This window comes from Bufo bufo, chromosome 3, assembly GCF_905171765.1.
Source record: "Bufo bufo chromosome 3, aBufBuf1.1, whole genome shotgun sequence".
NCBI classification, from domain to species: domain Eukaryota; kingdom Metazoa; phylum Chordata; class Amphibia; order Anura; family Bufonidae; genus Bufo; species Bufo bufo.
This window is the reverse complement of record NC_053391.1, coordinates 479,063,636-479,085,809: the sequence shown is the minus strand read 5'-3', so window position 1 is coordinate 479,085,809 and position 22,174 is coordinate 479,063,636. Positions and strand designations below refer to the sequence as shown.

At 42.3% G+C, this 22,174-nt stretch overlaps 1 protein-coding gene across 1 annotated transcript in view; it reads left to right on the top strand.

Moving 5' to 3' along the window:
• Positions 1-22,174, top strand: part of POGLUT2 (protein O-glucosyltransferase 2) — a 120,058-nt gene that overhangs the window by 37,511 nt on the left and 60,373 nt on the right. Inside the window, exons 3-5 of the mRNA XM_040425246.1 lie at positions 5,625-5,830; positions 11,265-11,342; positions 16,403-16,572. Coding sequence (XP_040281180.1) covers positions 5,625-5,830; positions 11,265-11,342; positions 16,403-16,572 — 454 coding nt within the window. The remainder of the gene's footprint in view (positions 1-5,624; positions 5,831-11,264; positions 11,343-16,402; positions 16,573-22,174) is intronic.

Sequence of the window (22,174 nt, the reverse complement as noted above, 5' to 3'; positions counted from 1 at the left end):
GGCCACCAGAGAGGTCGGCACTTTGTCCAATAGTGTGCAAGCACGACCACCACTGATGGATTGCAGGGTGGTCGTAACCATGGAAATGAGCAATAGATAATGTGATGAAAAAATGAATCCAGCCAGAAAAGGAAGCAATATGGACAATCACAATACATTAGTAAGTGCCTTGTATTAACTTTCTCTACATGATAAATGGCACTTGCTGAAATGAGACAACACCTTTAATGGTGCAAGCTGCAGGATTGACTAATGGCGCATTTAGATGAGTAGCTAACCACTTACGGGATTAACAGCATCTATAAAGCTGATGACAGACCAGCATTTTCATGCTATGCTTATCATGTACAAATTCGTCAGCATGAGATTGTTTGCTCTCTTAACCGAGGATCATTCACCGTATTTAGACAGCAATGATCACATAACACACTCCTGTTTTTACATTGTTCATATCACTGAAAGATCACATGATGTACATTTACGTTACCACAATTCAGTAATGACAAAAGATAACTTATTTCTTTGTATCAAAAATGTTACAAATGTTGTGCAAATTTTTTTTTTGTACGTTCGTTCAGTCACTGCATACATTGAAGGTGGATTTAGATGGGCAGATGAGCAGCAGATTGTCGGGACGGAAGTGTTCCTTGCTGACAGTCAGCTACTCATTAGGTGGAGGTGAAGCACTGCATTTACATGAGCGCTAGCTATTGTTCATTCTCATAGAGCTGTATTGTTTTTGGGCAGCAGATCGCTGTTTGGACAACACAATCTGCTTCCCAGAAACGATCATTTAGATACCTCCACGAACGATAGGATCACCTGATGAACAAGTGTTTCGCTGATTCATTGGTTGATCAGCTGCACCTTTAGACAGGCAGATTGACAGGAACGAGTTCTGCCCGATTATCTGGACATGTAAATCCACCTTTACACTATACGATTACTGTCCAACATGAGTCGTTAGTGTTCGGATTGTAGCAATTATCTGCTCATCTACTGTAAATGTGCCTTGAGAATAACTTTTCTGTCTGGAGCTTCTTAAAGGTGTTTTCTGAGATTTTGAAACTGATGAACTGTCCTCTGGATAGGTCATCAGTATCTGATCAGTTGTTTTTGAAGGCGCCAGCACTCCTGTGAGCACCGCTGCTTTCTTGCAGCTTAGGCCTCTTTCACACTTGCGTTGTTGGGATCCGGCATGCACTTCCGTTGCCGGAGGTGCCTGCCGGATCCGGAAAAACGCAAGTGTACTGAAAGCATTTGAAGACTGAGCCGTCTTCCAAATGCTTTCAGTGTTACTATGGCACCCAGGACGCTATTAAAGTCCTGGTTGCCATAGTAGGAGCGGGGAGCGGTATACTTACAGTCCGTGCGGCTCCCCGGGCGCTCCAGAATGACGTCAGAGCGCCCCATGCGCATGGATGACGTGATCCATGCGCTTGGGGCGCCCTGACGTCACTCTGGGGCGCCCGGGGAGCCGCACGGACGGTAAGTACACTGCTCCCCCGCTCCCCACTACACTTACCATGGCTGCCAGGACTTTAGCGTCCCGGCAGCCATGGTAACCATTCAGAAAAAGCTAAATGTCGGCTCCGGCAATGCGCCGAAACGACGTTTAGCTTAGGGCCGGATCCGGATCAATGCTTTCCAATGGGCATTAATTCCGGATCCGGCCTTGCGGCAAGTGTTCCGGATTTTTGGCCGGAGCAAAAAGCGCAGCATGCTGCGGTATTTTCTCCGGCCAACAAACGTTCCGGTCCGGAACTGAAGACATCCTGATGCATCCTGAACGGATTTCACTCCATTCAGAATGCATTAGGATAATCCTAATCAGGATTCTTCCGGCATAGAGCCCCGACGACGGAACTCTATGCCGGAAGACAATAACGCAGGTGTGAAAGAGCCCTTACCAAGAACAGCACCATACATTGTATAGCGGCTGTGCTTGGTATCGCGCTTAGCCCCATTCACTTCAGTGGGGCTGAGCGCGATACCAAGCACAGCCGCTATACAATGTAGGGTGCTGTGATTGGTAAGCACGGAGAAGGCCTCAGTGCTTTCAGGTGCGCCGGCCGGTGCCTTCTCAAACAGCTGATCGGCGGGGGTCTCGGGTGTCGGACCTGCACAGATCAAATACTATCCAGAGGATAGGTCATCAGTATCAAAATCTCGGAAAACCCCTTTAAGGGCCCTTTATACGGGCCGATTCTTGGTCAAATGATCGCTAACAAGCGTTCATAGAAATGCTCATTAGCAGTTATCAGGTGGTGTAAAAGTGCCGCCGATTACCCCATGAACGAGTGAAACTCTTGTTCATTGGGAAATCGCATCATTCATGCGGTCGCAAAAATAATCGATGTTTGCTGGCAGCAGGTTGTGCTATGTAAACAGCATCTGCTGCCTGCAAACAACGAGTTTGTATAGGGACGAACAATGGCATTAGCGATCGTTCCTCCCCATACTGTGGAGGAGATCGCTGCATGTAAATACAGCGGTCTCCTCCACTGACGAGCAGGCGATTGCCGGGAACGCTTCTTCCCCGACAATCTGCTGCAAAATTGGCCAGTGTAAAGGAGCCTTAAGAGATTGTCTCTGAAGCAGTGACCCCTCTGTCTATCGTGTGTTTCTGGTATCAACCATATTCCAGTGGTGCTTGTCCTTAAATATTGCAATACTTATTGCACTTGCGAGAGCAACCAACAACCATCAATCCCTGATGGGGGTGAGAGGAGTCTGGAGGTGCCAGGCTCATAAATACAGCAAACTCATATCTGGATTCATATCTGGATTCTTTTTTGTTCTGACCTGTCATTACAATATGCTGCCTTAAAGGGGTATTCCGGTTACACAAAGTAGTATCTATGTTACAGAGTTTTACCATGCAAATGGCTCACTAATATAATTTTATTACCAATTTTGCAGTGTTTATCTGTAATAAAAGTACCTTTTTTGGACAGCCAGGCTTTTGTTTATTCAAAGTTTTCCACGGATACGACCTGTAGCGTGGTCGAGCATGCACAGTTACTCTCTGACAAGCTTACTGCCTCATAAGCAGAACACCTGTGTGTGCCTTCAAGTAGAGCACAGAGACATCGGGCATGTAACCACCCACTTATGGGCAGGGTTTATATTAGCTCTGCCCATGTTGTGGCCCACGACAGTGCGAGAGAATCATGGGCAATGTAGTCAGAATGCTTGTTTCCAGCACCATGACAGTAAGAACGGATTAGGAGAACAGTAGTAGGATAGAAAGGTAACGCTGGGCACCTGAAAACTGTTTCTGTATTGGGTAAGACATCGACACATATTGCAGCGCAGCAGCAAAAATAGCTTACACAACTGGAATACCCCTTTAAAAAATGACGCCACTACTGTAAGAGTGTCAGCATCTTTGCCGCTGTGCTTGCTCTCGCAATTGCATTACATATTACAATAACCATAAATCTTTAAAGGAGTTATCCAACCTAGGAGCCGACAACACCTATGATCACAAACACACTCACCTGTCTGTGGTCTGCCCATGCCACTGCCCTGTTCCCAGCCGCTTTTGGTCTCAGAAGGACCAGCTTGGTCCTGTGACCACCGTGGCCAATCATAGGTGAATGTGGGTTTTCTTTTTTATTTTATGCAGCACACGTTAGGATCATAGGGGTTGTGGGGTCCCAGGCTGGACTACCTCTTCAAGTATCCGTCTACCCTGTCTGTGAGCTCTGACTTGTTCTCAATACTCCTTTTTGCATCTTGTGTTTGGCTGTTGCATATAAATCAATTCAGTGTTTATGGGGGACATAGAAAAGACATGTACTACTAAATGTAGTAGGCTCATGTTAAGGGCTCATGCACACAAACATATTTTCTTTTTCCGCTTCCGTTCCGTTTTTTTTGCGGACTGTATAAAGAACCATTCACTTCAATGGGGCTGTAGAAAATACTGAAGTTACTCCGTGTGCATTCCGTTTCCGTTTGTCCGCATGGCCGTTCTGCAAAAAAGTAGTGCATGTCCTATTATTGTCCGCAAATCACGGTCCGAGGCCTTTTTCAAGTCAATGGGTCTGCAAAAAATACGGAACGCACACGGAACACATCCGTATTTCATTCATATTTTGCGGATCCATACTGTAGAAATGCTATCCCCAGCCCATATTGCTCATGTGTTTGGTGATTAATAAGTTACTGTTTCCATTTCCAATCCGCAAAAAAAACTATAAAATACGGAAACCATACGGATATGTTTTGTGGAATAACAGAACGGAAGAGGACTTAAATCAGAGAAAAAAAAACCTCACATACGGACAAACGGATCAGTGAAAAACGGACCGCAAAACAAAAACGGTCGTGTGCATGAGCCCTAACTATCATTATCATAAATGGGTGCGGACCGATTCATTCTCTATGGGGTAGGAATGGATGTGGACAGCACACAGTGTGCTGTCCGCATTTCCGGAGCGCGGGCCCGAACTTCCGGTCCGCGGCTCCGGAAAAAAAAATAACATGTCCTATTCTTGTCCGCAATTGCGGACAACAATAGGCAGTTCTATGGGGGTGCCAGCCGGGTGTATTGCGGATCCGCAATGGACCACTCCATTCAAATGGAGACTCGGGGACCCCTGGTCTAGGGACCACTGCTTGTCCTTTAATTGGGGAGCAGCTCCATCTACTCCCCCTTTGTTATTGGACAGATCACTCACAAAATGCTGCCGGATTACAGAGAGGTACAGAGAAATGTGGACTGTCATCCATAGCCACACAGTCCTCAGCACCGTATTAGCCATTTAGAACCATTTACCTATTTTATTATTATAGGTGCCAGGTTATATGAACACAATACCAGTAGATATTTAGAAAGTAAAGGACTTTCAAGAAATAAAAAATTATGTTCAATAGTAATTTTAGGAATGAGGATTTAGCAGCCAGGGTAGGTGCCTGACAGCACCATAAAGCAGGGGTCAGCAAACTTCAGCACTCCCGCTGTTATGAAACTACAACTTCCAGCATGCACACTTGCTTGGCTGTTCTTGGAACTCCCATACAAGTGAATAGAGAATTCTGGGAGTTGTAGTTTCAGTACAGCTGGAGTGCTGGAGGTTGCTGATCCTTGCCATAACGCACAAAAGAAAGGCAACAGTGACCTCTAGAGGCCAAGTACAATACTTCATAATGTCTACTTTTTTCTTTGTGCCTGTCTGTTCAAATGTAATCTATGTACAGTATATAAAATACAAAGGAAATAAAACTTGGAGAGTAAAACATTTCCAGGGGTAGGTGATCTGATATAGTAGGTGATAATGCTTTAGTGCATGCTTATACAATGGAATTACTAGTTCCGGTTTTCCAAGCCTTTTATACCGATAGGCCTGATTTGTGGGGGTCCAACTCCTGGGACTGAGCTGCAGTACAAAGCACGGATACAATCATATATAGTAGTTGAATACAAGCTATATGTACTGTATATACTGTGCCAGTTTAAACAATGAGTGTGCGATCATTCTGCTGATCAGTAGGGCTGCTGGTAATCAGGCCCCCACTGAAATATAGATGTTTTATCCTAAGGTTAGGCTATAAATGAAAGTTCTGGAACACAACCTTTATCTAACTAACTTTATGTTTCACATATCTAATTTTAGGTCCAGTTTACAGTGAAGAATGTCACTGCCCTGAGCCTGACAGTGCTGCCTGGTTAAGACATATGTCGTGTAATGATTCCATTCCACAAATTGAACGTGATCTCAAACATTTTCCAATGGTTGATCCTGACAAGATTGCCATAGAAATCCCAGAAAGATTTGGTAATCGCCAGAGCTTGTGTCATTACACCATCAAGGATAATAAGGTATGCTCTCTGCCCGTAGTCATTCTAATGATGTATCGTTGGGGATATTAGTAACATTAACTTTGAATACATGTTTCAGTGTCATGTATATCACAAATGACCTAATTGCTGTGAATAATTATGCATTTACACGTGCCACCAGGGCAGGCAATTATCGGGAAGAAACCGTTCCCACCCAATAACTGCCTGGTCATCAGTAGAGGATGAGCTGCATTTACATGTAGCAATCATCTCCACTGTATAGGCAAGACTGATGACTATTGTCACCGTTTGTCCTCTTACAGGTTAATTGTTTCTCAGCAGTAGATTGCTGGGCACACGATGATTTAGGTGCCTGCATCAATAATGATTTCACACGATGAATAACCGTTTTGCTCTTTCATCAGGTGACCTGTGGCGCCTTTACACGGGTCTATTATTGGGAGTGGGCGTTCATAGCAACTTCTATTCCTGATAATCCACCCGACAGTTGTGTGGTGTAAATCCGACTTTAGCCTAAGACAAGTCTAGTACCGGCAATCTCCCGATGACCAGCAAGTACAAAACAATCAGACTCCTCCAAAACTTTAAGATGAAGATTTGCAGGGACAAACAATTTACCAGAAGGAAGATTACTGGGAGCTAAATCCTGACAACATTGTATTTCAGAGGCAAGATCAGGATTAATGGCTGCAATCACGATGCCAGGAGAGAGGATGTTAACAGTGCCAGAATCAATAGAGTCACAGGAACCAAAACTACACGATAAAGCATCCGCTTTCACATTACCAGAGGAAGGAAGATAAGTAACAGTAAAATTAAACCAGGTGAAGAACAAGGCCCAATGTGCTTGTCTCGGATTCAAGTGTTTATCAACGTGAAGACAGGACAGCACCACTTGTTAGTCGATTTCAATCAAAAAATGGCGGCGGTGCTCGCAGTGTCAGGCCCCGACCTAAGGGCCCCTTCGTAGCCAAAAAAGATATGAAATACCGCAGCACTCCCAGTCTTGAGTCCAATCTTGTGTTTATTAACACCAAAAAAAATAGCAACGTTTCAACACCAAAGTCTTTTTCAAGCTATAGATTTAAGTTTTTGGCACTATCAAGATACATCAAATTCTTGAGATCCGTGAGTACAAATTTTTGTTGACTAGCCCCTTCAAAGAAATGAAGCCATCCCTCGAATGCCCATTTGATGGGTAATAATTTACGATTGCCAATGTCATAATTCCTCTCTGCAGAGAAAAAGTTTCTTGTAAACAAGGCACATGGTTGTAAATTAGTCAGAGAAGATGACCACTGTGACAAAACAGCCCCTACTCCAGTCTCAAGCATCCACTCCAACAACATATTGCTTGGTAATATCAGGCTGAATAAGAATTGGAGCACGAATGAAATTCTCCTTCAGAGTTTCAAAAGTGGACAGAGCATCAATAACACATTTACTGAATTTAGCAAACAGCTGATTTTCTCTTAGATTTTGTAGAGCCTTTTTCACATGCGTAACTTAAGAAGCACATCAGAAGAAAAAATGAAAATATCGTCAAGATAGACAACAACAAAGAGACCCAGGAATTCCCAAAAAACATCATTAATGAGGTTTTGGAAGACTGATGGGGCATTACACAGCCCAAAGGGCATTACAAGGTATTCAAAATGCCCTTCTGGGGTATTGAATGCCGTCTTCCATTTGCATCAGATTATAGACTCCTCTGAGGTCAGTCTTAGGCTACTTTTACACTAGCGTCGGGGCTCCGCTTGTGAGCTCCGTTTGAAGGGTCTCACAAGCGGCCCCAAACGAATCCGTCCAGCTACTAATGCATTCTGAGTGGATGCGGATCCGCACAGAATGCATCAGTCTGGCAGCGTTCAGCCTCCGCTCCGCTCAGCAGGCGGACCCCTGAACGCAGCTTGCAGCGTTTGGGTGTCCGCCTGGCCGTGCGGAGGCAAACGGATCCGTCCAGACTTACAATGTAAGTCAATGGGGACGGATTCGTTTGAAGATGACACAATATGGCTCAATTTTCAAACGGATCCGTCCCCCATTGACTTTCATTGTAAAGTCTGGACGGATCCGTCTGAACAACTTTCATTTTTTCTAAACTATAATGCAGACGGATCCGTTCTGAACGGATCCAAACGTCTGCATTATAGGAGAGGATCCGTCTGTGCAGACACCAGACGGATCCTCTCTGAACGCTAGTGTGAAAGTATCCTTAGAAAACCACTGAGCCCCAACAATTTGATTAAAAAGATCAGTAATAAGTGTAATAGGATACTGGTTCCTGGACGTGAGTTTATTTAATTCTCTATAGTCAATGCAAGAAAATACCAAGAAAAACGAACCCAGCTCCCATAGGGGATACAGATCATATAGGCGGCTGAATATCTTGACTATAATCTTTCGTGGTCTGTCTTTCAGGTCCAGAAAGATTATAGATTTTGCCCGTAGAGAATTTGGCACCAGCTACAAGTTTTATAACACGATCATAATCACAATGCAGTGGCAAGGTCTCGGATGCCTTTTTGAAAAAAATATACTGGAAATCCTTAATATATTCAGGTAACGGACCTTCTTCTAGTTCAAGACCAGAGAGCTGGATAGAAATGCAACGATAAGAGCACTAGGGACCCCATTTTACTAATTTTCCAGTACTCCAATTAAAGACAGGACTACAGTATGTACCCTCAACCAGGGTTATCCCAGGATGACGTCAGCAGACAAATTTCTCATGACATATAAGGCATACTTTCCAAAATGAATAGAACCAACCTTCATTACCAAATCTGGAGTCTTATACTCAATAAGTCCTCTGGCCAAGGGAGTGGTATCCACCCCAGAAACCGGAATTAATTCAGGTAATCTGTGTAAGTAATTTGAAACCTAGAGCAATCACAAAATTAATGAAACTAGCTGCAGACCCCGAATCCACAAAAGCTAAACCAGAAACCGACCTCCCTTGTGAAGACAGATTAACAGGCAATAGAACCCTGTCAGTTTTTTCAGTAAATACCTGTGCGTCTGAGTGACCTCCCCAAACATCACTCAGACACTGAAGTTTTCCGCCTTTGGCCTAGTGGGACAGGATTGCAGTTGATGTTCAGGACTGCCGTAGTAGAAGCGAAGGCCATTCTTCAAGCAATGCTCCCTCCTTTTCTGGGAAAACAAGGTACCTTCTTGCATGGGCTCTTCAGACTCCACTGGCGCCTTAACCACAGACAAATGAGAGACAGAAGGGAAGGAAGAAGGACGAACAGAGACAGAACGTTCACTTTTACATTCTGTGAGACGTCGGGCCAGTCGTATAACCAGAGAGATGAACTCATCTAAAGACCCTTGGGTCGGGTGACTAACTAGAAGGTCCTTTAGAGTGTCTGAAAGACCCAGTCTGAACTGCGACCTATGGGTCATTCCAACCAGACAATGTACACCACTTGTGGAACTCGGAGTAATACATCTCTACTGGCCGCCTGCCTTGACGCAAAGAGAGGAGCTGACTTTCCGCCTAAGCTACTCTGTCAAGCTCATCGTATTAAAGACCGAGAGCTGAAAAATAAACGGGGAATTGGGGGATGCAGCCCTGGGGAATTGGGGGGGGGAAGTCAGAATGCCCATTCCTGAGGGTTACCTTGCAACGGAGACATGATGACACAGACTCTCTGTGCCTTGGTACACAAAGAATGAGTTTGCTACCCTCACTAAAAGTTTCAAAACCGTTATGGTCAGCAGAGAAGCGGTCAGGGAGCTTAATCTTAGGCTCTACCGGTGACTGGGTGCGGAAGCAGGGGGACTAGTTTTATGGAACTCTCTCTGCTACATCCTGCACCAACTGAGCAATACCCTCAGCAATACAGCTGCCATGGTGTCCATAATAGCGCAGGTACTAAGTCTTATTTAGAAGGCCGGTGATAATGTCACATCAGTAGAGTACATACGGACAAGAACAGTGAGGCCCTGGAACCAACATCCGCACCCCCCACTGTCTCTACCTACTTGCAGTAAAAGCCCTAGATGGCTAGAGTGCAACTGGTTGATGGACCCTATGCTACTTGTGCAGAGACAGACAAACAGACACAATACCAGGGTCATCAGAAATGGGTCAGAACCAGACGGGCTATGCAGTACCAGAATGGGAGACAGAGAGTGGTCATAAGACAAACCGAGGTCAGAAACACAGGATATCAATAAGCGAAACAGAAATGAGGAACAAAGAACCTAGGTAGTGAGCCAAATAAGAGGATATGTCATATATATGAGAAAACTGGAAAACCCCATTAATTTTCATAATGTTTATTCGTCCCATAAGGGGACTTGTACCTGAAATCCATTGATTGCATACCTAATGCACAGTATATGATGTCTGCTGTCAGTGTTACACTCACACATATAGGCCTCTGTACTTGGCAGCCCTGGAATCTATTTGCAGCAAGATCCCCTTACCATGACATAATGGTAAACCATGCAGCAGGAAGGGGTTAACTAGATCAAAACTTTAGAACAGTTGGAGATGTTCATGTAAACTGCTGCTGCATAAAGGGAATCATGGAATCGGTCACCTCTCACAAGCCCTATTAAGTGCAGTACAATATGAATAGTACTGCTCCCGCTGATTGCACATGGCTAATTGTTCATGTTTCTCAACCCCCCATTCTCCCACCTTGTGACCGCAAACTGGCACTGGAATACATTGCAAGGACATATGAGCATGTGCACATGATGGAGAGGACTTATGGATGAACCCATACACTTAAAGGGGTATTCCAGGAAAATAAAAAATGGTGGCAGTGGGATACAAATGAGTAACAGAGTATAAGTTTTAAGCGATTATTTGAGATGGCTGACAACTGACATGTCTGCCAAAAAGTCATCAGTCATGTTGGATTTTTTTCCACTGGTCTGAAATTATTTATGTATGGCCTAATTGGCCAATTGCGAAGGATCCTTTTTTGTTTTCCTGATCTGCCAGTCCAGTCTAACATGTTGATGGTCGAATTATCAAATGATTTGACATATGACATTGTAGCCAATCCTAATAATAAATATATAGCTTGTTTGACCAGCTTCTGGCGAGATGTGAAGGGTGAATATGAAAAATTGCTTAGACCCAAGAGAGAGAAGAGTCCCATATGAAGGAGGTCTTTCTATAGCAGTTGGGCTTGCACCTCTTGATCAACCTGCACTAGGAACCTCACATATGTAGTATTGTATATATAGAAGAAATTCCATTGAAAATTATTTAAAGGCAGTACTGTACTTTGGATGATTCCCAATAACCACTTATCAATGTAAAGTAGGCTATGTACTGGAAAATGTCTCACCGATGCCTATTGTTGGGAAGTTATTTCTGAGGATTCCTGACTTCATTATATGATGATTGAGCATTATTTACACAAAATAATGAAACCCCAATTCACATGTGCTATGATATCATCTCTCATTTTGATTTTTCTAGATTTATATAAAAACATACGGGGAACATGTTGGCTTCAGGATTTTCATGGATTCCCTTCTTCTGTCCTTAACAAGCAAAGTAAGTAACTCCAGGAAACCTACATTATGCTATTAAACTGATAATGAAGGTTACAGAAAGCATAAATAAATGGCGGTAAACTCTTCATGTTCTAAAAGCGGTTGCGTGGAATAAATAATTTTTCCGAAGTCGATTCGCATAATACTTTGTTTGAATACTGTACGGAGCGAGCGCTCCGTACAGTATTAGAATGTATTGGCTCCTATGAGCCAAAGTTATTACTACGAGTCTAGCAAGACTTCACAAAGTAATAACTTCGGCTCATCGGAGCCAATACATTCTAATACTGTATGGAGCGCTCACTGTATTATGCGAATCGACTTCGGATGTTTCATCTGAAGTCAATTTGCTCATGCCTAGTCATTTCCACCACATAGAGAACGTCATAAGAACAAAACCCACAAAACAATGGCGGAATTGTTTTTTGCTTCCAGTTCCATCCCATTTAGAATTTTCCGGATTCCCACTACATCATATGCAATATTAAATACAGAGTCCGTGATTAAAGAGAACTCCTGTCACATATTTCCAACCCCTCAGATGCTGTGGTCAGTTTCAATCATGGGATCTTAGCGGTCTGCTCCTGGTGACCAAAGCCCTCATCCCCAACAATGAGAATGCGGAAGCCTTTTGGTTGTTATGAAAGCCAGAAGCCTTGTGGATGCTCTCAGGCCGTTCTCCAGGCTTTTAATATTGATGACCTATCCGATCAGCTGTATGAGGAGATGGCGTGCGCAGTGTGCATGTGCCGTCTCCTTTCTCTCTTCCTGCTGCTGCTAAGTCTAGGCATTGTATCAGAAAACAAATCAAAATGGACAAATAGTTGTTTATTGGTTGCTTCATCTCCCTCCAAAAAAATGAATAAAGAGCAATCAAAAAATGATATATAACCCGCAATGGTATCAATAAAAACTACAGATTCCTCCACAAATGAGCCCTTGCACAGCTCCATAAATCTAAAAAAGCTATGGGTGTCACAATATAGTGAAGAAAATATATTTTCAAGTACTAAAGCATAAGAAAAACTACCAGTATAATATACATTTGATATCAATATAAATGTACTGACCTACAGCATAAAGTTAACATGTCATTTTTACTGCATAGTAAACAACACAAAAACAAAACCCATAAAACTATGGCGGAATTGTTTTTTTGTTTTTTTTTGTCCATTTCCACATGATTTAGAATTGTATGAAATATTAAATGGTGCCATTAGAAAATACGTGTCCTCTAAAAAGCAAGGCCTTATACAGCTACGTGAATGGAAAAATAAAAAAGTTATGGTTCCTGGAAGGGAGGGAGTAAAAAACGAAAAATAAATAAATAAATCACTGTGTCTGGAAGGCGTTAACATTAGCATGAGAGAGATTTACTAAATGTCCTCAGGGTCATTATTAAATTAGTGGGCGTCCAACTACTGGCCCCCCTTCCAATCAGTTGACTGAAGGGGCCACAGTGTTGCAGCAGTGCACATGAAGACAGACAGGACGGTACACTTTCAGGACCAGAATCAGCGAAGATGGGGGCGCCGGTGAATAGGTACTGTAAGTGGCTTTATTTCTTTATGCTCACCACTTTCAAGGTCGTAAATAAAATTACTTTTGGGGGTCAGAGAAACTATTTAAATATAACAATAGCTATTAAAAGAGAGTCTTTAGAAAATACAGTAGCTGCTTTAGGAATATGACGTTACTATCTATGTACTATCTTCGCTACCAGTTGTTTAGTTGAGCCGATAGTTGCAATTTCATATGGCCATTGATGGAGATTAGATAAAATGTACGTGCTAGGCTGAAGCTAGATGAAGAGATATACTGCATTTAGATAAAGACTTGGTGCTACGAAGCAGCATGTAAACTGGTGCGTCTTCCAAGATTCATTTTTTGAGGCTCCAGAAGCCTCTGCATACATGGATGAAGTGGGGTGATAGTGGCACTCTTTAAAACCACACAACTGCAAAAAGAAGTACATTCTAGGAAATATCCCTTGTAATTGGATATAGTAATCAGCAGGAAAATCAGAAGGACAAGAGAGGTTCCCTGGCTTTCCTAACAGAGCAGGTTAAAAGGAGGTGAGATTTCCGGGGCTCACACAGACAGAAGACCTAATATTCTTTCTGATTTCCTTCTGGTTTTCCATCTCCATGATTTTTTTTACAACCAGCTGACAATCGAATAAAATAACGATTTGTAAAAACTTTAACGGGTTTGCCATGGAAATTTATGATCTCAAAGTTCATTTCATGATATAGTATGGAGTAGCTTTCACAATAAAGTTCAATGAACACCAGGGCTTTCACCCATGAAGAAGATTAGGTTCAAAGATCATATTGAACATCTGTATGTCTTAGGTAAAAGCAGACTTAAAGAGATACTTCCAGAAATGATTTTTTTTCCCCTCCTTCTTGTTTGTAAGTGAGCTGGTATACATAATCTTTTAACAAATGTACATATTGATGTATGTTCAGACTGTATCATGTTACCTCCGTTGAGACTGGCTGGACATCACAGTGTCTGCTCTGTGGACAGGAAGTCAGTTTCTGTATTCATTCCTATGAGACCTTCAATGCCAGTGTAATAGGAATGAGTAGAGAAACTGACCAGTCTCATTGGGGTTCACATGGTCTAACTGTCAAAAGAAATGGAGTCTCAGTAAGCATCAATAATTCTCACATTCCTAAAGCAACATATTGGAAGTAAATAGCTCAGCTATGTGTGTCCTTACTTATGGATATTTCTTAGAACCTCATCCCCTTTGCTGGTACTGTAAAACACTGCCAATTTGCCATCCACACCCACAGCATTTCAGTTCCTTTTGGAGGTACTCAGGTACCCTTATGATTCCTGTCCTTTCCCACAAAGCTGCTCTCTAAGTTCCCTGTCAATCCTCTGTTTACTGGTGCTGCTTTTCAGGTGTCATAATTGTGGAAGCATGTTAATAGCAAAGCCGACCCCACAGTGCCTAAATGCCTGTCACTCTTGCCCCTGTGTACATCACTGTGGTCCCATGGTAGTGCATGTTATCCTTGCCCCATGGTAGTGCATGTCATCCTTGCCCCATGGTAGTGCATGTCATCCTTGCCCCATGGTAGTGCATGTCATCCTTGCCCTTGGTAGTGCATGTCATCCTTGCCCCATGGTAGTGCATGTCATCCTTGCTCCATGGTAGTGCATGTCATCCTTGCTCCATGGTAGTGCATGTCATCCTTGCTCCATGGTAGTGCATGTCATCCTTGCCCCATGGTAGTGCATGTCATCCTTGCCCCATGGTAGTGCATGTCATCCTTGCCCCATGGTAGTGCATGTCATCCTTGCCCCATGGTAGTGCATGTCATCCTTGCCCTTGGTAGTGCATGTCATCCTTGCCCCATGGTAGTGCATGTCATCCTTGCTCCATGGTAGTGCATGTCATCCTTGCTCCATGGTAGTGCATGTCATCCTTGCTCCATGGTAGTGCATGTCATCCTTGCTCCATGGTAGTGCATGTCATCCTTGCTCCATGGTAGTGCATGTCATCCTTGCTCCATGGTAGTGCATGTCATCCTTGCTCCATGGTAGTGCATGTCATCCTTGCCCCATGGTAGTGCATGTCATCCTTGCTCCATGGTAGTGCATGTCATCCTTGCTCCATGGTAGTGCATGTCATCCTTGCTCCATGGTAGTGCATGTCATCCTTGCTCCATGGTAGTGCATGTCATCCTTGCTCCATGGTAGTGCATGTCATCCTTGCTCCATGGTAGTGCATGTCATCCTTGCTCCATGGTAGTGCATGTCATCCTTGCCCCATGGTAGTGCATGTCATCCTTGCCCCATGGTAGTGCATGTCATCCTTGCCCCATGGTAGTGCATGTCATCCTTGCCCCATGGTAGTGCATGTCATCCTTGCCCCATGGTAGTGCATGTCATCCTTGCCCCATGGTAGTGCATGTCATCCTTGCCCCATGGTAGTGCATGTCATCCTTGCCCCATGGTAGTGCATGTCATCCTTGCCCCATGGTAGTGCATGTCATCCTTGCCCCATGGTAGTGCATGTCATCCTTGCCCCATGGTAGTGCATGTCATCCTTGCCCCATGGTAGTGCATGTCATCCTTGCCCCATGGTAGTGCATGTCATCCTTGCCCCATGGTAGTGCATGTCATCCTTGCCCCATGGTAGTGCATGTCATCCTTGCCCCATGGTAGTGCATGTCATCCTTGCCCCATGGTAGTCCACGTCACTGTGGCCCCATGTTGGTGCATGTCCCTGTGGCCTCATGACAGCGACTATTGCAGTGGCTTCATGACAGTGATTATATTCAAAGCTTCATGGCAGTGCCGTCCACATGTGCCAATATTGATGTTAGGGGTCATTCACGTCACGGTTTAGCTCTCCAATTAGCATTCCATTGGGGGCATACATTTAAATACTTGAAAATTATATTTAAACATTTGACCTTTTTATCTTGGTGAGCATAAGAGAATGCTATTGTGTCCTACAAAAACAATGCACACAGACAGGTCATCCGGAAATTCTTTGGACTGCGTTTTTCTCATTAAGGCAAATGGATCAGTTAAAGGATATGTTTATGTTGAAGGATATGTTTACATACTGTTTTCAGGTATCCCCCCTTTGGTTGAATGCTAATTGGAGAGCTAAAAAAAGGTCATGTGAACTGCCCGTTAGCCATATGGACATAGGTCCTGCAGTACTTTGATTTGCTATTTATTTTATTACAGTTATTCAATTAATAAAAGAGTGAAGGTGACATGTACCAGGCCGGTGCCACCTATAGGTCACATGAGACTAGATGGGAATGTAATGTGCATGCATTATGGTGTTATTTGCTGCTTCTTTTCCTTACGTTACAGCAGGTGGCAGCATATACCACTGTATGCACTGCAGAATATGCCTTGTATGTAGAGAATATTTTTGTAATATTATGGTATAAATGTTATTGTTATAGAGGCCGCACAACTTATTTTTCAAAAAAAAATTATCACTAAAAATAATACCATGACTGATGATTTTGATATCCATTGCTAATTCTGTTCAGTAATCCCAATATATTAATTTTACAGGTGAAAGTTCCAGATATCGAATTTTTTGTAAATTTAGGAGACTGGCCATTAGAGAAGAGGAAGGAACAACCCTTTCACCCCATCTTCTCCTGGTGTGGATCTCTAGAAACAAAAGATATTGTAATGCCCACATATGACCTGACTGATTCTGTGTTAGAGACCATGGGGAGGTAATTTTGCCCTTGTTTATTCTTTTAAATGTGTTTTTTTATTATGAAAGATTTACATATAGAAGTACTAGATTTTGATTACGCCAGATATATCACAATGGTGGATGCTAGATGACAAATCTAGCGCACCTTTAGAGGTCTAGTCTATGTTTTTACCCCCATAAGTTGGCTTACTTTGTGACAGAGTTTTGGAACATCTTAACCACGCCTCTTTCTCAATGATTCAAACCCCCATTCTGCTAAGCCATAAACCCTTGCTGAGTGCAGCTGAAAAAGTCTCTAAAACCCTTAAAGGGGTTGGCAAAGTAATTTGTATGTCTTTTGTATGTTTCTAAGTACGGTAAGCAAATGTTTAAGGTGCTTTCAATTCACTTCCTTCATCTACAGTTCTTCTAGTTAGCTGAGCGTCACATGACCTGTGATGTCAGCTTCTTTCCCTGCTCTGATGATGTTCCGTGCACAAGCCTGCGGGAGCAGGAGGAGCAGATCTGTCTCTGTGTACGGAAGGTCACTGTAAAGGCTGTGCTGGTTGGAGGAAGAAGCCACGCCCCCTGCACTGCCCGATTTGCTGCCTGCCCTGTGTCTCCCCTCCCACTGGATTCTTCAGCACAGTTTAACCCCTTCTACCATAACAACTCCAAAAATATACCGGGATGTCAGCACAGTTATTGATGTGGAGGATATCTACCAAGCTAATACACCAAAACCAAAATACCTCTAACACAAATCATTGCTAAATAAGCTTTATTAGTAATTCAGTATTTAATAAATAATTAAAAAGTTAACACTGATAACAGTTAGCAGTGATCAGAAAGGAGCATCCACTAAAATAACATCACATAGTGTGCAAAGGATTGTATAATCAAAAAGATACATCTTAGTTGTTCTGTTTAGGCTGGATTCAATACGTGGTGACGTGCGTGCCGGACCTCGTTATGACCTGGCACACAGGTCCCAATGACTTCTGGCCTGATTTTCCTCTTACATCCAGCCTTCCGATGCCTCATGGCCGTTATGAAATTGCTGCACCTGTTATTAGAGTAGGTTGATAGAATGAGGTTTGCTATTGATCAAGGTTAATTATGTTATGTATAAAAGGAGTAGGGTGTGACTTTCTCTATGTATCCCCAGAAGAAGAAGCCTTAGGGCGAAACGGCGTTGGGAGGAGGGTGCCGCCATATCGGTCTGTAATCCATAGATCTGTCTTTTTTATTATACTATTGCTTTTCACACTATGTAATGTTATTTTAGTGGATGCTCCTTTGGAGTCCCTGCATGGTCACAATTGTTTTCTATATGTCGTCAGGTTAGTTGTCTTTTTGATTTTTAATTGTGGATTAACTATGACCTGATATGGTTGCGCCCCCTTATATCCTCTCTTGAATTTCTGATCCCTTCTACCATAAGCAGCACATACCCAAGGCTGGAGGCTCTGCCTCAGGTACTGAGCAACTCCAGGGTTTCCTCTTCTCCAGGCACTGAAGAGAAAAATGCTGTGCTCAGGATCTTCATTCCTCTCCCTGCACAGAGCTGTCAAAGACCGAAGGAGTTCTTTCCTCTGTACTCTTCTGCTGACTGTGAAGAAGTACTATTACAGCTCTGACTAAATCAACCGTCAGAAGGTCAGGTAATTAGAGACAGTGGGGTACAGAAATCAAATATCACTGAAAACACCACTTAAAACATAACTTTTAATAATAATGACTAAAAGAGCTATTAATCACCTCCTTTTATTCATGTATCTTGTAGGGTTGATAATAAGACAAATTCTTTCCCTACTCCTTTCCCTCTTGCTATTTAATCCCTACCTAAAAACGGAATAGCCGCCCCGATAAGGGCAATCCCTAAGAAGTCCCTAACACAGAAAAAAACCCCATCACCATAGTGTCAAGGGAAGAATAACTGGTCCAGTAATCACGTCAAAAAATGTAGGTAATTTCACAACTAACTAAATAAATCAACAAAACAAAAAATCTAAATAACCCATGGATAATATGTATCACTTAATCCAACGCGTTTCGCTGTGCCGGCTAGGAACTAGCTCATCAGGGGACAATATGAAAATGGAAATATATCCATATAAATAGAAAAAAAGAAAGAGAAAAAATATATATAAAAGAAAAACTCACAATGGTGAAAGATGACCTACACAAATATATCAATTACATATTGTAGTAATCTGGACAGGCCAGGTAAATCACAAGATACCTTAGATATAATAATGACAATCTGGTAAATATATCTATATATTGCATATTGCAGCCATCTGGACAAGCCAGGTAGATCACAGAATACTTTTAGATATATATAAAATGGCAACCTGAATTGTGTCAGATATGATGATGACCTGTATATGGATATATACATAGTGGCAGCCTGAATTGTGTCAGGTACAATAGTGACCTATATGCCCTGCAATTGAGGATCGAGAACACTTGCAACACCCTGTAATACCCCGAATCAGATTTCATCAGGGACTATTCCCCCACAAAGTGCATATCAGATATCCAATGTAATTACACTAGGGATACATCACTCAGTTGAACACCAGGGTCCAATACTTGCACTTCTGTGGAAAAATATCCTTATGTGTTCCCAAGGGATAGATGGTATAGCAAGGGTGGTTGCGCTATAATAGATGGTTTAGTAGGGGATGTTGCGCTGTAAAGTTGTACATCTTCCAGTCTGCTGTGTGGAGCGGCATATTACATTGCGCGCTTTTTAAAGGAGAGGCAGACGCACCCGTCGCGAGATTTGGACCGCAACGTCAGCGCGTGTCAGCGCTGACGTCATGACGCACGACACGTGCGTTCCACCGCTCTGCCATCCTTTGTATAGGCAACAACTTTATTTAAAACAGACAATGCTAGTATTTATACAGGTCAGTATCCTTTATAGAAGAAAAATAAATAATGTGCCATTATATAGTTTTCATTAATGCAAAAGGGCAAATGCTATAACTAGAGTATATGTACAGAGCAGGAATTACTTTAAATAGGAGGTTTAAAATATCGCCCCCAAAAATGTTTATTTAGGGCAAAGCAGTACATAAACTAATGTGAAGGGGAGAGTTCACATCCTATATGTATATGAATTATTGAATCTATGTCCAAAGGAAGGGCCAATAGGCCGCTCCCTCTTTTCAATAGGGCAGGAGTATAAGGGATATGGAACAGTTTTTAAAATGAAGCAAGTAAAATCCATGTTCTCAATAAGTCCCATAGGTGAAACCGTATTTAGACGAAAAATCCACTGTGTGTGTTTCTTTCTGTTTTAATATCTGATCAATATCTCCTCCCCTAATTGATGCACGAACTACCTTAATCATAGAGAAGTAAATGCCACCCGAATCACCATTGTGTTGCGACTGAATATGCCTCACAATTGGTTTATCTCGTCTATTTCTGATGTCACCTAAATGTTCCAGAATTCGTGTTTTGAACTCTCTACATGTTTTTCCCATATACAGGGACCCACAATGACATTTCATCAGGTATATTACACCCCTGGTATTACAATTCGCAAAGTGTCGGGCTCGGTAAAGTTTTGTTCCTGAGCTGTCCCTAAAAGTGGTCCTAAAGAAAGGACAGACTTTACAATGTCCACATTTAAAGGTACCATTTTTGAGATTTTGAAGCCGGGTCTCTTTTTTTGGTGGTTCAAAATGACTATGCACAAGGGCATCACCTCTGTGATAAGTAATAGAAGGGGTGTCAGATAGATAGTCCTTAAGATCGGGATCTGTCTTTAAAAGGGACCAATAACGACTCAGGATATCCCTAATTTGATTGTGCCCTGTATCATATGTCCCAATTATGCGCAGTAACTTATCCTCTTTTTTATTCTGTGGTTGAAAGAGTACTGCGCAATTACTGGCACATGCCTATTTCCATGCCTCTTTTAGGCACTGATCCGGATACCCTCTCTGTTTAAATCTGAAAAAAAATTTGAGCAATTTCGCCTCATTCTCAGAAACTGGCCTTTGGGAATGCCCGTCCTCAACGTTTTAGGATGGAAGCTCTCCGACCTCAATAAACTATTGTTTGCAGTTTGTCTGCGATAGAGTGTGGTCTGTAGTTGTTGTTGATCCCCCTTACTGATTCTTATATCCTAAAACACAATTGAGGTTTTGTTTATTTCAGATGTAAAATGTAAGCCAATGAGATTCACATTGAGTTTAGCCATGAATTGTTCAAATTCCTTGACAGAGCCCATCCAAAATAACAAAATATCATCTATAAAGCGGGCCCACAGAGGGATAAATTGGGTCCAAGGTGACATCTCCTCTGTAAACACCACTGTATCCTCACAAGCCCAGGAGCAAATTTGCATAGGTGGGCGCACAGAGGCTCCCCATAGCGGTGCCCCAGAGCTGGTGGTAGAATTTAGAGTCAAATAAAAAGTAATTATGTGTAAGTATGTAGTTGAGTAAGCGAAGTACAAAGTTATAATGATTTCTCAGCTCGTTACTCCTTGAATCAAGGTAGTATTTTACCGCAACTAGGGGTAAAATGTGTGGGGTATAGATGTATATAAAGCTTCAACATCTATTTAAGCCAAAAAACTATTGCCATCAATGCTAATACCCTCCAATCTTTTTAACAGGTCAGTTGTATCTCGAAGATATGAGGGTAAAGTGAACAGAATGGGACGCAATATATGATTAACGTAAGTCCCTATATGTTGAGTCAGGTTCCCAATCCCAGAGACAATGGGACGACCTTTCAAAGGGTCAAGACCTTTGTGAATCTTGGGTAGACAATAAAACGTAGCTACTCTTGGATGTATAGGTAGTAAATATTCCATCTCCCTCCGATTAATCAGTTTATCTTCCAATGCTTCCTGTAATATCATATACAATTCTGAATTATACTGCTATGTTGGATCATATTTCAACACTTCATAATTTGTCCGATCTGAGAAGAGAGTCAAAAATTTTTTTTTATACTGTTGATCATCATATCATCATCATATCTCACACAATTCAGGTTGCCATTTTACTGTATATATATGTCTAAAGTATTCTGTGATCTACCTAGCTTGTCCAGATGGTTGCAATATGCAATATATAGATATATTTACCTGATGTAACTCAGATTGTCATTATATATATCTAAGGTATCTTGTGATTTACCTGGCCTGTCCAGATTACTACAATATGTAATGGATATATTTGTGTAGGTCATCTTTCACCATTGTGAGTTTTTCTTTTATATATATTTTCTCTTTCTTTTTTTCTATTTATATGGATATATTTCCATCTTCATATTGTCCCTTGATGAGCTAGTGCCTAGCCGGCACAGCGAAACACGTTGGATTAAGTGATTCATATTATCCATGGGTTATTTAGATTTTTTGTTTTGTTGATTTATTTAGTTAGTTGTGAAATTACCAACATTTTTTGACGTGATTACTGGACCAGTTATTCTTCCCTTGACACTATGGTAATGGGGCTTTTTTCTGTGTTAGGGACTTCTTAGGGTGACCAGGAGGTTCCTGACACGGAATCGCCTTTATCAAGGCGGCTATTTCGTTTTTAGGTAGGGATTAAATAGCAAGAGGGAAAGGAGAAGGGAAATAATTTTTCTTATTATCAACCCTA